Genomic DNA, 16,232 nt, shown 5'->3' with positions numbered 1-16,232 from the left:
TCATCAGTTTTGTCTGTGGTATTAAATCTTAGATTATATGCAACAGGTGAGCCTTTGCACAGGTGCTTTACCTTGAATAGTAAATCTTATTCTTAGACTGTAAAAGCAGGCCCTGGATTCTAACCTCAGCTATTAAAATTACTTTCCTTTCATGGCAAGCTGAGCTGCAGCGATTTGGAGAGGTGTTCAAAGATGAATCTATAATCTTAAAGCACATTTTAGAATATGCCATTAGATCTTTGATCTGGATATTTTGCTCCTCCAATTTCATCAAAATGTTTCAGCATTAAGCGCAACATGAGACTGCAGCACATTTGCAGTTCATCAACTTTCCATATATGGTTACTTTCACTCAGCATTTTCTCTTTATAGCTCGAGTGTTGACAACATCTACTCCGTCATGCAGTGAAAGCTCTTTATGTCTAGAGTTTTTTGATGAGTGGAATAAAAACATGAGTCATACATATTCATGCTGTCTTTTTTGCAACTGTTTTGCATTCTCAACACTGGACAGAAATAATGGAGGTCGTGAGACTGGATAAGTAAGGGGTGAACTCCCAATTACATTAATATTTATTACATCAATGTAAAAGACAAATTTTGTTTACAGTAAGAAAAAAATGTTCACAACAGGTAGGCAAAAATCTGAAGGGCAAGCAAGGGTCTCATTTGTTCATAATGACTTGATATTATAGCATAGAGCATGACGAGTGTTTTGTCTTTGCACTTTATGCTCCAAGTTTTCTATCATACACTGAATGACAATCAAAAGGATTGCAATAAAAGTTGATGGAAGAGTGTCATTTATGAAGACAACAAAGAATAAAGTGACAAAGTGTAACATGACTTGGATTGTTACTCATATTCTGTTCCATGACACCTGGCTGATTGTCATGCCACAGCAGGAAAACAAGCCATCATTTTAGCATGCTGTGGAGGAAACAACAAAAGAAAACTAGTGATGGCCAATCTTTTCATTTCATTTACCTTTAGAATCTTTGTAGCATGGATTCTGGCACACTGTTATGATGTCATCTTTTTACTGGGACAGATTCCTACAGCACAGCAACTGTGAACATGAAGTCTGGGAGAAGCTACAAAAGAAATTGCAATCAGAAGCTTGAGAAAAACAAACAAAAGAAAAAAAACTAGTAGCTGTTATGGTGACAGTCAGGGAGTTTTGTGCAACTTTTTTGGTTGTACTTCACAGTGTACTTTATGTTTAGATATCTTGTCACTTTAAAAAAAAGAATTAAACCCAAAATGTTTTGGTCATGTCAGATTCATTTTGGCGATGCTGGCTGTAAGCAAGGTAGTGATATTCTGCGCCGTATCTTTACATATGTGCAGTTATTTAAAATTCTCAACTCTGACCATGAATCTGACTTTTAAAAAACAGTGTCTAAATGACTGTTGATGTGGCTTTTTTCAGCTGCAGAATCTATGAATTTAGAGGACTAAGTGGCCACCAGACATGCACTGGACTGCATAAGTGTAGTGGTACGATTGCCATCTTTCATGGGGGGGATGTGGGTTCAAATCCTCTGCATGAAAGCTACTACCTCCAGTAGGGGTAGGGCAAGACCCCCTTACCTTATGTGCCTATCAGTGTAAGTTGTCTGCCAAATGCATAAATATAGACATACAAGATAAGTCAAACTTCTTACATAATTTCTTTCGGGAAAATAGTTTTTTCATTTCCTCACAGTTGAAGGCTCAGTTAGTTTGTTGTGCTGCATCTCACATATGGCGATGCTTAGAGTGTAACTGAAGACTGCTAAAAGGATTACGGCACAGATGTTAGCAATAACCAGGTGTCCTGTTAAACGCCTGTCGAAATGCATTTGTCTAGCAAATTTAACGTAACTCCATTGGTGAACAGAAACCTCATTCAACGGGCCGCTGCCATCACATAAGACGCTGAGGTAACATTTTCGGCCACTTTTTAGTGCTGCCTTTTTACATTTTTCAGACTAAATGTAATGAAAGGTGACAGTTTTAGGGTGTCCCAATAAAATGTTTCATGTCTTGTTACAGGATCGGAGTCTTCTAAAATCCTCACGTTGGCCTTGACATTGATCTAGCTCTGAAAACAGATTTAAGACAGAGAAATCTAAAATTTTCCCACTATGCAAAAATATATACATTTTATTTCTTTGCATGGACATTTGTGTGCTCATAAATGTGAAAGAAGAACACTCGCACAGATAGACCCAGAGTTTGCATACACACATGCCCATACATGCAGCCATTGTTAATCAGCCCCAGCAGCTGCAGCACTTTCCAAGAAACATCAACAACACAGCAGTTTTTCCACCAAGTATCTACTAAAAATGCATTTTAAGACGGGACATGTAATGAATCATATTTTTGGAAAAATTGATTCTCAGCTGAGCAAGATAACAACATTAAATTGCTCATGATGATCAGATAAGTGAATGAAAAGCAAAAGGTCGAGCAGTTTGCTGACAAAAACTTTGTGCAGAGGCTGCTATTCATTTATATCTGACATATGCAGAATGAAATGGGTAGGAAATTACAGATAGATACACCACAGCAACAAGATAAAAACCGATCTGTAGATCCCTACCAACAAGCATCATGTAGTTTGTTACTGCACATGAAATTATAAGGTAGATTGACATTTAAATATTCCTTGCACAGTTGACATATGAACATTCTGGTCAGTTTATGAGGTTGTATACAGGTCATGGCAATGTAAACCTGAACCCTTCACAAAGTCAAGAAGCTTGATTCAAAACTAATTTATACCTTAACAAAAACATTTTACTCCTGATACTTGTTCAAACAGTAACCAGCCTTTCAAAAGTGAATGATACCCTGTTTCTGAAGTACATGTTTTTGCTCTGTGACTAAAAATTACTTCAAAAAGAGCTTAATACTTTATTTAGACCTTGTTTGGCTTTAAGACCCTGTCAGTCCCCACACCAACAGCTCCTTTCACTTCAGCCTCCTCTGACAGGCACGTCTTCTTGTTTTAAACAGAGATTTGAAGATGTCTTCTGAAGAGCAGAATCAGTCTTTCAAAGAGTTGGTAGAGAAGCTTTTTTTTCTTTGTGTTGCTTTCATCGCTTTTCGGCCTGTTCCAAAAGAGTTTGGTAGATCTCTGATTTCAAAAATCGTGGATAAGAGTCGTTTTCCATCAGACCATATATCACTCTCTGTGCCCTGTCGAAGCAATTTGGCCCAGGTTGACAGATGTTTTCTCTGATTTCTCCTCTCGTCACACAGTCAATGTTTATCTGTGTTCAGAAAATGGAACTGTAATTGCACTCATGAGTCCTGTCTGCTTGGATATATTTTCACATTATAACGTTTTCAGAAAGTTGACTGCATGTCCAAACAGTAAAAGAAAAAATACTGTATGTCACACTAAGCAAAGCATATAGGAATGTGCCCTTTAATCACAAATGATTATCATGGTAAATGTGAGTGAAGCGTGGAGAATAGACAGAGACAGTGAGCAAGCCAGCAGTTGAGGTTGATTTGAACTTACACAAGTCTGACTTCATTCATGTCTCACTGTACAAAAGCCATACCTGTCTTGGTGCATCAACTTGGACAAACTCTGAGTAAATCCTTTTGGCAGCAACCATCATTTCTGTCTCACTGGAAATTTTTTTGTAGTTCTCACAGGCAAACCAAAATAGAAGATTCTCCTCGCTGTATTCTGTCCTCAAGAAATCCTCGAACACAAGCTGGCCAGCTGAACAGAACAAACAGAGACACTTTAAATCAGACAGTTTCCTTTTAGATGTTTAGCCTTTGTCATCGGACTTAAAAAGAAGTTTCTGGGGATCATATCCTTTCACAGTAGAGGATTTTACGCTGTAACTTTACGGTTATAAAAAATACTGCACCAGAACATACAGGTTTGCACTTGTTTTCTTAACTTTCTCAAGGTGTAGGCAGATTGATAATACCAGCATCCATTACTGCAGACAAACACTTCGAGGTACCAACATTATAGCCCTATGGAACTTGTCACTATACTGTACTATCTTCTATTCACATGAGGACAATATCACATATTATACTTTTAGTATATGTACATATTATCTCGTCCTTGGGCAAGACATTGAAGCCCACATTGTCTACTGATGCATCCATTGGTGTGTGAATGAGAAGAAAGCACGTAGTTATAGACTAAGACTTGCTGTAGGAGTATGGGTGAATGTGGCATGTAGTGTTGGAAGCGCTTTGAGTGGTCAGTTAGACTAGAAAAGCGCTATACAAGTACAGTCCATTTACACAATTTTTGCAAATATTTTATGAGGATATGAATTAATCCATGCTTTTCAAACATCAATAAGATATATTTTTTTTAAATCATCAGCATAACTTGATGTTAAGGATGCACAGTGATAAAATGTTGGTATCTGCTTATAAAGGATTTTTGAATGAAATCAGATATTGGAAAAAAATCTATTATAAAGATTTTTATAATAGATAAAGATTTATTATAAGATATAAACCTTTTAACAACACTCACTCTATTATAATGTGAGTGTTGTTAAAAAGTGCTGCATAAAATAAAAATTGCACAATTTACATGTAAATTGAAGAACTATGAAAGTTGTGTGAGTGTGTATGTTCGAAAAACATTGTATCTGATGTTTGCAGCTGCCAGTGGGCCATCATGGTAAGTTAAGACATATTATACGAAACGGTTTGGCCAGTGCATAGGTAAATTGTAACATCAACACAGTGTCACAGCTGTTTACACTAGCATTTAAAGGAGCACTCAATGCAGTTTGTATATTAAAAAGTGTTGCTACTGAGAGAAAATGACAAGCTACACTGTATGAATAGTACAAGGAGACGTCATAAAGCTTCAATATCTCTGTTTTACTTTTAGGAATGTGGTTTTGTAACATTTGTAATGATTGTTGCTTTCTAATTGGTTCTATAAATGCCTGTAGAAATAGTCGTGTGTGCACATTATTTCCTGCAGATTTTCCTATTTCTGAAATGTGCCACAGTAGCATTGCAAAAAAGATTCCAAAAATCTGGAGGTACACGGCCAGCAGAAACAACAGCAAAGTACTGGCAGACCAGGCATTTTCCCGTCTTTCGCAATGTCGAAAAAGGCAAGCACAAACTGCACCTGAGGGGAGATGGAAACATCTAAGGTAAGTCAGTTCAGGCACACTGTACATGTTACATGATTGTTCAAAGAAGTAATCAGTTGTTTTTGCCTCCAGTCATTAAACATAGTCCATACTTGCATAAAGAAATAATAAATAAAACATACCATTGTAAGGAATTTCTGAGGCCTTCACATCCCATTTCTCTCATCGATGGCCAAGCAACATGTTTTGTTTGTGTTTTTCCAAGTTTTGCCTCCACTCAGATACTTACTGTATGTTTATCACAGATATGAAGATTACACTGATTGCACCTACTGGCAGCACTATACAACCAATGGTTTTCATTCCAAACCAGGTAATGAAAATAGCCTGATGAGTTTTTTTTTCTATGTAGTGACTTTTCAACAAATTTCAACAAACAATGTTTGCTTCAGATTTGGTTTGCCCAGCAAGTGAACACATTCAGTGTCTTTTATTTTGATTAATCTTTTTAGCATTTTCCGCTCATTTCTTCTTCCTTTTGTATATTGACCAGTGTTGTTCACAAAATTGTCTTTGTTAACTTGAATCTGCTCCGGAGAGGTTGCTGCAGGAATTTATTTTTTGGGCTGCAGACACAAGGATAGAAACAAAACTGGTTCTTTTAAAAGCCTGAAAGGTATTTCATGTGAAAATCCTTGGCGCGCTGAACCCTTTAAAAAATTCTGCTATTGTTCACTCATATTCTCAGTGTGTCATGACATTGCTTGTGAGCACAAAGAAATCAGTGAACAAAGGGATGATACAGAAATCTGCTAGGAGCTGCAGTGAAAGCCTGGAGGGCCCTTTAACTTCAAAACCAAACTGCATCCTAATGTACACTGCTTCAGCATCGCATAATTGCACACATCTATAGTTCTTGTTATCTGCTCCTCACACCCGTTGCCTTTGTTATTGGTGTATTTACAGAGTGAAGATTCCTGTGCTAGTGTTAGATGCTTACCACGTCTATTGGGACCGCAAACAAACAGCTAACTCAGAGCAACAGTGTTATCCGCACAAATTGCTGTACATAAATCACAGCTGGTGCTCTGACAGTAACTGACAGAGAACAAAACATCCAAAGACTGCTTGTTCTCATCGAGAGATCACTCCATTTCTGAGCCTTCAATCATAATAGAATGGACTATTTAAAATCACACGAGTTGTACAGGTATATGAATACCATCAGAATGCTACCACCACATACATGGTGGATTTATTTTTTTTTAATTTTTTTTGCTAGGGTTAACATTTTTGTCACATATTTCTTTGGATTTCTTGAAAGGTAAATGGAGTCCAAGACTAGAATTTTTGGCTGGATGGATTATCTTGATGAGACCAAATGGCTGAAATATTACAGTTAAACTGAATTCATGTCCTTGAAGTCATGTGAGAAGAATGAAAGCAGGGCTAGACAGAGAAATAACTTATCTGCCCCCTCTGTCATTTTTAAATAGAGGCCATGAATATAGTCAGCTGACAGCCACAAGTAAGCGACGTCTGGGATCATCCTATCTACATTGCAGCTGAGAATACGCCTCTTATCTCTGTAAGTGTCGTTCTCCCTAACTATATCTCCAAATGGGTTTGATGAACTTGAAGGTAGAATATATCCTCCGTCATCTCCAGAAAAGCCCAGGGGGGAAATCATGAAGATATGTGAGGCCAAGCTGCCAAAATTTGGCAGGGTAAAAGGAGAGAACGGAGGCTGGAGAGAGCAGCATTTGACAGGAAAAGTGAAGGCATAGATCTATATGTTACAGTTATATATAGCTTACTTTTGCACTCAAGTAGATAGTCAAATGACTCTCCCCATGCCATGACATCACCAATAGGAGCCCTGTAAAGAAAAATAAATAAATGTAAGTCAAGGAGGGATTATGTCAAGTCTCAAGTCAGTTCTTTACATGATAACTTGTAGCAATAATTAAGGAGCCCACATTAAGCCCACTTACAAGTTCTTAATGATTTTTCAATTAGAACACATTTACATTCTTAAATATTCAAAAATGCTTTGATAGTATTGTTATACTGTACATTACCTCCACACCCATTGTCATTTTCTTTGCGGGTAAACAAAGTGAGTATACCCACTTATTTTCCATTCTATCTATTTCTAAATGTCCTATGAGGTGCAAAACATTTATCAGTGAGCTGCAAGTAAGTGTCCTAAGGAAAGCAAAGACATGACCTGCCTCTGACTGGCTAGTAGTCTCCATTGTGTGAGTTGGTCAGGGTGAGGCACTGATTTCATACTGATACCTTTATGTTAAGCAGCAGAAGATAGTGACAAAGTGCAAATACCACTGGTCCATTTTGTGTCAAATAGACATGTCTGAGCACTTTACACAGTGCACTGTACTTGTTACTGTTTATATCACAGGTGCTTACTCTTTGCTGAACATGCCTCTATAAAGAAAATCCAGCATTTTAAAGAAAAGGTTAGCAATTAAAGATTAAAAGTATAATGACTTCTGTGGGTACCACGACATCACTGCCTCTATTTTATGCACTTTGTTCTAGCTCCTGTTGTTTGTTCCCTACTTCCACTTATGAAAGGCCAAGTCTGCTTTGATTGGTCTGCTGGTTATTAAAATAAATAGAAAATAGCTGAGCATGAAACAGCAGCTCATTCTTTGTTTGAGTTATGCCAAATTAGCAATTAGACAGGATTTCTGTCAAATGGACTCTTATTTTATATTAATATTTAATTCATAAATGTATCTACTTACATCAGATAAATTAATCATGAAAGTTTTATCTCTAAATTAACTAATTTAACTGATATAAATAATTTATAGTGGATTTATTTGAAATAGGGCTGGTCTCCCCATTTAGTCATAGTCCCAATTCAGGGACTCACATCTTAGCTGATATTATCTTCTAATTGGATACCAGTTATCAGATCAGTCAGAGTTGTTCATTAGGTGGAAGCTTCATCCTGAACTATAGACCAACCACAACTATTTGAAATATCTGATAGAAATAACTACTAAAAGCCTCTTTATATAAAAGCGTATTAAAAATAATGAATGTCGTCCACAAGATCGTTAGGTCTGACAAAAAATGTGGACTTGAAATGAAATGCCAACTTAATACATTTGTCTCACAAATCATCATAATCTCACTTGCTGCATTTACTTTATCTGAAATAATTCCACCATTAAATGGATATCAGGTTCCAAAGATGTTGAATTTTTTCAGGTTTCTCGTGTCCCACTCAAGCTCCACCCTTTGTACAAATATGGCAACATCTGCCTCCAGAAAGACCAAGACGAAAGCTTCAAAACAGCAGTTAACATTTTTTAACGTTTTTTATAGTCTATGATGTGGTTCAAATTTAATTTAAAGGGTTACAATGTCTTTCAAGAATAGAAAATGCCATAACTAATGCAGTAAAATTAACAGTGACTCATAAGACATCACATATTGATTGACTGTGTGTGGTATTGACCACACCCCAAGTGCTAAACAAAACAAGTAAACATCATGCATTTAACATATTTCATATTCACACAATTTTACCAAAAGTCATAATGAATCATTTGTTACCAGAAATGAGGATTTAACATGAAAACAAACATCCCAGCAATGGATTTGTCATGGCGTCAGCTGGCACCCTGTCAGTCTTGTCTCTTTTCCCCTTTACCCCTGTTTTTGTGCTTAATTGCAGAGCCAGTTCCTGGTGTGCGAGGCAGGTGCAGCTGCAGCTCATTATCCTCGCTCTCCATAAATGCCTAGTTGCTCCATCCAGTGTTTACCAGATCGTTGCACTGTGTACACAGTCAGTCAGGCTGCTGCATACTTTCTTGGCTTACAAGCCTTGTCAAGTGCTTTTCTAATTTTGTTTTGTTGTACTGACAAATATTCCAGAGCCCTGCCTTGTCACCATCCTCAGCTGCCAAATATAATGAAATGGGAAACTCACACAGACCCCCAAGTCGGGCAACTTTTTGACAATCATCCCTTCATCTTGTAAATAAATCCATCTTTACTCATCTTGGGTCTCAAGTCTGTTTTGGGTCATAGATCCACAGTTTGTTGAATTTCTAAGTTATTTATAAGCTTTCTAAGTCGCTTTCGTGACTCATCCAGTGACGTCACTCCCAGATCAATTAGTGGCCTCCAGTCTATAGACGTCACGTTTTTGGTTAAATTCAGCTCGCTTGGAACCCCAGTCGATTGGTGCTAAAATGTCCCTGGGACCAGGTGCTACTACCAAATGGAAAATCCTAAAATCTGAGTTGAGTACAGTCGAGCTGAGTAGGTACTAGTGGAAAAGGGCTAACGATTTGGCCAGTGCAAAAGGGCCTGATGGTTTGCCTTGATGTCTTGATAAGATTAGTATTACTTATACAAATTGACATCTCTACCACTAAAAATGCCCTTTTCTGTTAGGTTAGTTGTCAACAGTGAATTAAAACTGAAAATAAAGTATACATAAAATTGGGGCTGCAGGTTGGTGGTTAGCACCATCACCTCACAGCAAGAGGGTTCCAGGTTCAATTGACAGGTGGGATTCAGCCGGGATAGACTCCATTTCCCAATAAACACTAGTCCAAAGAACTTCGGAAACACTTTTTTACACTTTCTTTCTTTCTTTCCATCTATCAGATCAGTCAGTGTTGTTCATCGGATGGAAGCTCCATGCTGACAAGAACTATTTGGATAAATCTGATAAAAATTACAATTTGATAGCTTCTTTCTTCTGTATTATACACAGTAAAGACAGCGCTGAGATCCCACAACAAGATCCACATTTTTTGGTTCTCTTTTCTCCCCCTTTTGGCCTGTCATTAAGCCAGCTGCATCAGCCCAACTCGATCAGCTGGGCATCTGTAGCACAAGCAGCACCGCTCAAGGCAGCTCAGTCCAAAAGCCTGCTGCACCAAGGCAGCACTACTGAGTGTGACAGCTGCCCAATGGATAATAAGAGATGGTTGCTGGAGGCTTGTACTGCAGGCAAACGAGCAGATTTGCAGTAATTTTTCAGTCGATTCTAGCGAACCAATTGTCTTATTCTGTGGCTCAATCAGCAGGGACTTGTGTTCAGTGAGAGGGCTTAAAATGTCCTTGAAAGATAAAGATTACCCTGTGCTCTTCAGACAGCTTTAACAGTGCTGTTTTGAACTGTACTTTGAAGTGATGTATTGGTAACCTTTATAGCAGAGGTAAGCATAAGGCATCAAAGACAGGCTCTATCATAATGCAGACACTTGTTTTTGTGGATTTTCATCACATAAAGCACAAAGCAGAGTCAGCTTGAATAATTCGCACCCATTTTCTTTTATCATGTTGAGGTATAGAGAGCTGCAGGCATGCATAGAAACAAAGAAAAACAATGGGAGAAACTCCAATAAAACGTACACAGATCACGGGGCCCATTAGAAACACTCGCTCACAAACTGACAGACTAGGCAGAACCAACCACAAAACACATCTCGGTTTTATTTTAGCAATGTTGTTTCTGGCTGAGTAAGATCAGAGAATGTCAGTCATTACCAAAAAAACAAAGCTGTCTGGAGGGTTGGCAAAACATTCATAAAGTCCGACAGTACCATTATGCTCTGTGCCAGGTGACTAGCGTATTGACAGTTATGCTATCTATATCAAAGTTGGAGCTCATACTTACATTTTTTCTTTTGCTGAAAAGACTTTGCTTGGCCGTTGTGGAATTGAGTGTACAATAACTTCCCAGATTTCTGTTTCCCTCCCTGACTTACCCTGCAGGTACAAGCCTATGCATGTTTAGTTGCAGTACAGGTGTGCCCAGTCTTTACAGAAATATTAGTTTGCACTTTTCAACCTCAAGTATCTTTAACAGAACTAAGTCTTAGCACAAGCTGTAGAGCAAATTTCATAACATTAGGACAAACACTTCATACCATGGTGTTGTAGGAGGGGGGAGGTAAAGTATATGAGCACCTTGAGTCAACAATGAACTCCTGCACCGAAGTCATAATAAGTCATGTAGCAAGACAATAACCCAAAGTACACCAGCAAATTTGCCAGACTGACTACAACATTGTACTCTTGTTTTATTTTAGATTTTGTTAAACAAATAATGACAGTAATTTGTAATGTGCTGTTGTTTATCTGAGGCTGAATTTTGAGAAGTCATAAGGAGCTGTACAGTGATTGGATGGTCAGCATTGTTGCCTCGCAGCAAGTACATTCCTGATTTGAATCTCGAAAAAGCCTTTTTTTTTGAGGAACTTTGTATGTTCTCCCCATGTATGTGTGTATTCTCTCTGGGTACACCAGCTTCCTCCCACATTTAACATGCATGTACGCTAGGTTAATTTGTTATTCTAAATTGATGGTAGGAGCAAGTATGAGTGTATGTTTTCTTTGTCTCTGTCTCTGTGTTGGCCCTGTGATGGACTTGTGACCTGTCCATGATGTATCCTGCCTCCAGTGGCAGTTTTGATAGGATCCAACCACCCCGCAACCATGATGAAGCAGGTAAGGGAAATGGGGATTTTCTTTTTGATCATGTCCTTTGTTCTATGTAAAAACTTAGTAGTGAAAGAGGATGTACTTTATTTTCACATAACTGTGCATATGTAAAAGCTTCCATGTGACAAATACAATTGAATCCAGTAAATTATCTTTGTTTCAGTTGGGCACTTGGTTATAACTAGGTCTTTGTCTCCACCAAGTAATTCTTCGAAACACTTTCTATTACCATGGTGTTAATTAGGTGGATCTCTTGTCTTTTGTTTGGTAACTTAATAAATCCTGAATAGAAATATGGGAGAAGTATGTACTGGTACAGTACATTTTTTGACATGTCTTACCCCTTCTCTCCAAAATTCAATGTAAAGGTTGGTGTTGAACCGCAAGAATAAAAAATGTTGCCTTAATTATTTTCTGTTTTAAACCTCACATCTGCACTCTGGCTGCACATGACACACCATGAGTTCCAGACTTATAAACAGCTCTAAGGATATTTACACCTTTAAAGTTGTTGGATCAACGCTGACACATCCGCCCATCCTGTGGGCCATTAAATCTTTAGTATTTCAGTCTCAAAACACAAGAAATGGGTAATCTTTTGATTACTTCTCAGATGCGTCTATGTTGAGTCCTGATCAGTATGGCTTTGTTAATAACAGTTATCTTCCATTTTTATCTTTTTAGATTTGTTTGCCTTAGTATCAGCCTTATCATCCACACTATCACCCTTATTTACAACTTATTGTCTTGACTGATTATTGACTTAATCTTGGCTTGGAATGTAACTTGTGAGATTTGAAACTGAATGTATGCATAAATTGGGTAAATCTATGTCACCTCATCAAGAGGATTGAAGTTAGTTTACTGATGTAGTCTTATTTTGTGATTCAAGCAGACAGCAAACATGTAAATTAGTTTTGCAATTAATTCCTTCCCTCACCTGAGGTCAGGCACAATATTCTCCCAAAATTTAATTATAGCCTATTTTCCTTTTCATGGACTCGACATCTGTATAGAGGCTTTTGACCCAGTTCACACACATGCCCCAAGAGCATCAAACTCCCTGGAGAAAATCATTACCAGAAAAAGGCAGATGCTCAAGTCAGACAAAGATGGGGTGCAATGTCCTCATCTACCACAGAGAGAGACTGATGGGAAGAGAGATGGGGCTATGAAAATGACTGATGGGAGAACAAATGGCAGAGCTGTGATCAGGTGGAAAAAGGAGGAGGGGGAGAGAAGGGAGACGAGGGACAATGCTGACAGCTGAGCATGCCTACCTGTCCGCCCATCTCTCCTTTTCAGTCTTGATTTGCAAGTCCTCCACGGGACACTTTCCATGGCCGTCCTGGAAAACAAGAACAGGTGTCATAAAACACCGCTGAGAATGGGATTTGCATCTGTAATGACCTTACAGGAGATGCTGAGAGTATTATGTTCGCAACAAAAACCTGTCAGATATGCACTGAGTGGTATTCATCACCAACTCAGCTGCAACCTTTCTGCTGTCCTATCACTTAACAATGATGGAAGACAGCTTTATTGTCTTCTCAACACAATAGTATGTTGCTTATCTTTGCATTTTCCTCTAGGTCTACCTTTGTATTAATTTATAGCAGAATCAATCACAATCACATCTGGTTAACATTGAAAGAGATTTAACCACCACCTGTCATGAGAGATTTTCAAATTTAATAAATTCCTGACCAGTGGACGGAACTGCCCTGATGCTATTAAACATTTTTCATATTTATGACCAGGTATCGCCATGCAATAAGTCCTCTATTGTCTGAAGATCAGACATTCAAATCAAGAGCAAGATAGATTTCCACTAAGTGAGAGTAGATCCAGATGTATACTGTGTACTATATCTCCAGAACCAATTTTCAAATGAACAATAGGCATATTATTTTAGATACGAGGTAAAGCTGAATTTGGGGACAGACTGAGTTGATTTGGCCTCTCTTTTATGAACAGGAGCTGTGTTTGTGTCTCCACAACAATGATGGCCCTAATGTCCCCTTTGTTGCCATTTTATCCGTTCCCTTTTGTCTCCTGTAGTCACCCATTTTTTTCTGGTTTTGTGTGTTGTGATATGCGCATGTAACCTTATTTTGGCACGTTCTACTGTTTTTTTGAGCAATTATCAAATCTCATTCTCACCACCTCGTCAGTTCCAGCACTGTGCTACATTTGTTCTGACATATCACCCAGTCCTCAGGAGATAGTTCTGTGATCCGTGAGTCTAGTTCAGAGTTTGTTCATATTGAATTACCTTTTTACTAACTCTGTGTGTGCTTCAGGTTCACCCCTACCTGCCAGTTTCAACCAACCCTTTATCTCTGCCTGTTCAGCCACTGGGTCACTCACCCCCTCCATCCTCCAGTGGCCGATCAGTCTTCTACCTACTCCTGTGATCTAAAACCCAGGTCTTGCAATAAATCTTTTAAAACTCCTGATTCTCTGTGCCATGTTTAGGGTTTACTGGATTGGATCCACTTTTGCTGAACCATGACGTTTGGTTGCTATGACATTTTAATAATCAAGGTCTGTGTCATATCACCTGCCTTCACTTATGGAATCTGGATCCGACTGTACAGACTTATGTTGATTTACATGAACCATTAATGTAAGATGCTGGTAATTTGGTAGGTGAAAGCCATTCAAGGCCCACAATCAATCTAATGAAAACCTTGGTTCAACGAGAAAAGATTTTATTTATGTGACATAGAAAGTTTTAATTTAAAAAACTCACAAGCAAAGTTTTGGCACAGACTTGGATAAAGGTTGGAGCAGATCCTGGTAGATCGCTTTGCAGGTGAGTGTCTGAGCATGCTCCTGTGAGGAGTTTTCTGTTAGTGGATTCCTGTCAGACAAGCAAGAGCAAAAGTGATGAAAAAAGCACCATTCTTGAATTTAAAATACGGTAAAAGGTCCACCATCAGCAGTGGATTACAGATGCCTCATTTGTAAATACCTGAACTTGCAAAAGGGACTCCCGGGTTACTGCCTTTTCACCAAGGCAAGGCTTATTTGAATCATTTCAATGCAGCTCATGCATAGTTAGTAGGTACCTATTCTCTTGAAAAAGATAATGACAATGACACTGGATATCCATTCACACTGGTTGAGCAGGTGATAGTCCTGACAAAAATGCATACATATATATATATGATCTATTATACCAACAATTTTAACTTTTCTAGATATAGTTAGGGCACTGCCACCTTAAAAATCAGAAGCTATTGTGCATGTCTGAAAACTGCTGTGAACTGTCTGAGAGAACATTCAAGATATTCTTCTGCTTCTAAGTTTCTCTGTGGGAGATCATAGTACATGTTAGTACAGATAAAACCACTGCATCGATGGTGTCTTTAAGTTACTTCAGTGGTGATTAAGTCAGATCACACTGCATTTATGAAATCAGGAATTTATCGGAGCTGGGCGACTACATCTTCATCCATAGTCTTAATGGGTTGATTTTTAGTCACAGTTCCTAACAAAAGAAACAGAAAAACGTGTGCATTAGAGGAGCTATTGCTGGTTATAGTTAGAGTTATTGGGAATTTTACTGTATTAACATAAACTTACCTGTTGTTACAAAAAGATGAAAAAAATTCTGGAACTTTTGGAGGCATGTACAGAGCACATTGGCCCATTTGAGTCTAATTAAGTATATACACGCAGAAGTAATTCAATCCCTAACTGCATAATCAAGGTGTGTTAGTACAGTTTTGAGAAGGTTGATTTCATGTAACTGAGGTTGGACTAACATGTTAACAACATAAAAGCCTGTTTTTGGTCAAACTTTCATAATATATAACAATGTGTACCCACATCCATGACAATGCTTAATTGCTACAATTTCAATTAAACGATAGAAGAAAATACAAAAATTAAAAAAGGATAAATAGGTTTTAAAAATCTAGTACAACGTGTCACTCCTATGCACTGAACAACATCTCAGTTTAGTGTGTAGAAAAAGTGACCTAAACTCTATCCTACACCTTAGGGGTAATCGAGAATGTTAACTGTAATCCAGGCCTTATCACTTGACATCAGTGGCTGAACTCGCCAATGCTCATGTGGTTGAATGGTAGCGAATCCTTGCAGGCAGACTTAAAAATCCCATGAAAATTCTTCCCAAAGCTGCTGCTATAGCAGCATAATGCTTATGGTTAGGGGGTGAGATTTTTAGCAATATGTGGATGGAATGCTCATGTGTATACATTTTAATGTTATGAGAGCCTCATTTTTGCCAAAGCTTACACAAAGATGAAGGGAAGGAAAAGACAAAATCAGGGCAGAGATTGGGAAATTAATGCAACATCTAAATAAATTATCTATTTAATTGGTGTTAATTTTTTTTCGAATTCATATGCTCTGGGATTTTAATTTCTAATCACTTTAATCTCCCCCTGCTTCTGCCTCTCTCTTGTTGTCCCTCTGATTACTGATGGAAAGTGACTCAGGGAGTTGATTAGCCTCCTGCACCCCTGTTTGACTGTTTCGACCCTATCCTCTAATTACATTATGTCTGTCAGAGTTCTCACAGGGCATGGCCAACTCAGAACTGGATTGTCAATATACCACCCCTATGCACACAGCATTTTGCTTGATGCAAAAAGTCAAGATAATTAC

The 16,232-nt window shown here is 38.2% G+C and overlaps 1 protein-coding gene across 1 annotated transcript; it reads right to left on the bottom strand.

Annotated features, from left to right (window-relative positions):
• Window positions 1–2,136: 2,136 nt before the first annotated feature.
• Window positions 2,137–10,897, bottom strand: LOC140311574 (regulator of G-protein signaling 8-like). The gene is made up of 4 exons (XM_072388968.1): window positions 10,765–10,897; window positions 6,911–6,972; window positions 3,561–3,727; window positions 2,137–3,263 (listed from the first exon to the last, which is right to left on the bottom strand). Coding segments are annotated over exons 1-4 (408 nt in total). The 5' UTR covers window positions 10,767–10,897; the 3' UTR covers window positions 2,137–3,086.
• Window positions 10,898–16,232: the final 5,335 nt, after the last annotated feature.

This window comes from Leuresthes tenuis, unplaced genomic scaffold (assembly GCF_036924035.1).
Source record: "Leuresthes tenuis unplaced genomic scaffold, fLeuTen1.0.hap1 SCAF_7, whole genome shotgun sequence".
NCBI classification, from domain to species: Eukaryota; Metazoa; Chordata; class Actinopteri; order Atheriniformes; family Atherinopsidae; genus Leuresthes; species Leuresthes tenuis.
The sequence above is the reverse complement of the archived record's forward strand: the minus strand, read 5'-3'. Positions and strand labels throughout refer to the sequence as shown.

Excerpts from the sequence above, each read along its gene's own strand:
- LOC140311574 (XM_072388968.1), bottom strand. Across the intron at positions 3,728-6,910 it reads CTATCTACTTGAGTGCAAAA|CTGGCCAGCTTGTGTTCGAG; the intron begins GTAAGCTATATA and ends TGTTCTGTTCAG. Across the intron at positions 3,264-3,560 it reads AAGTTGATGCACCAAGACAG|ATAAACATTGACTGTGTGAC; the intron begins GTATGGCTTTTG and ends TTCTGAACACAG.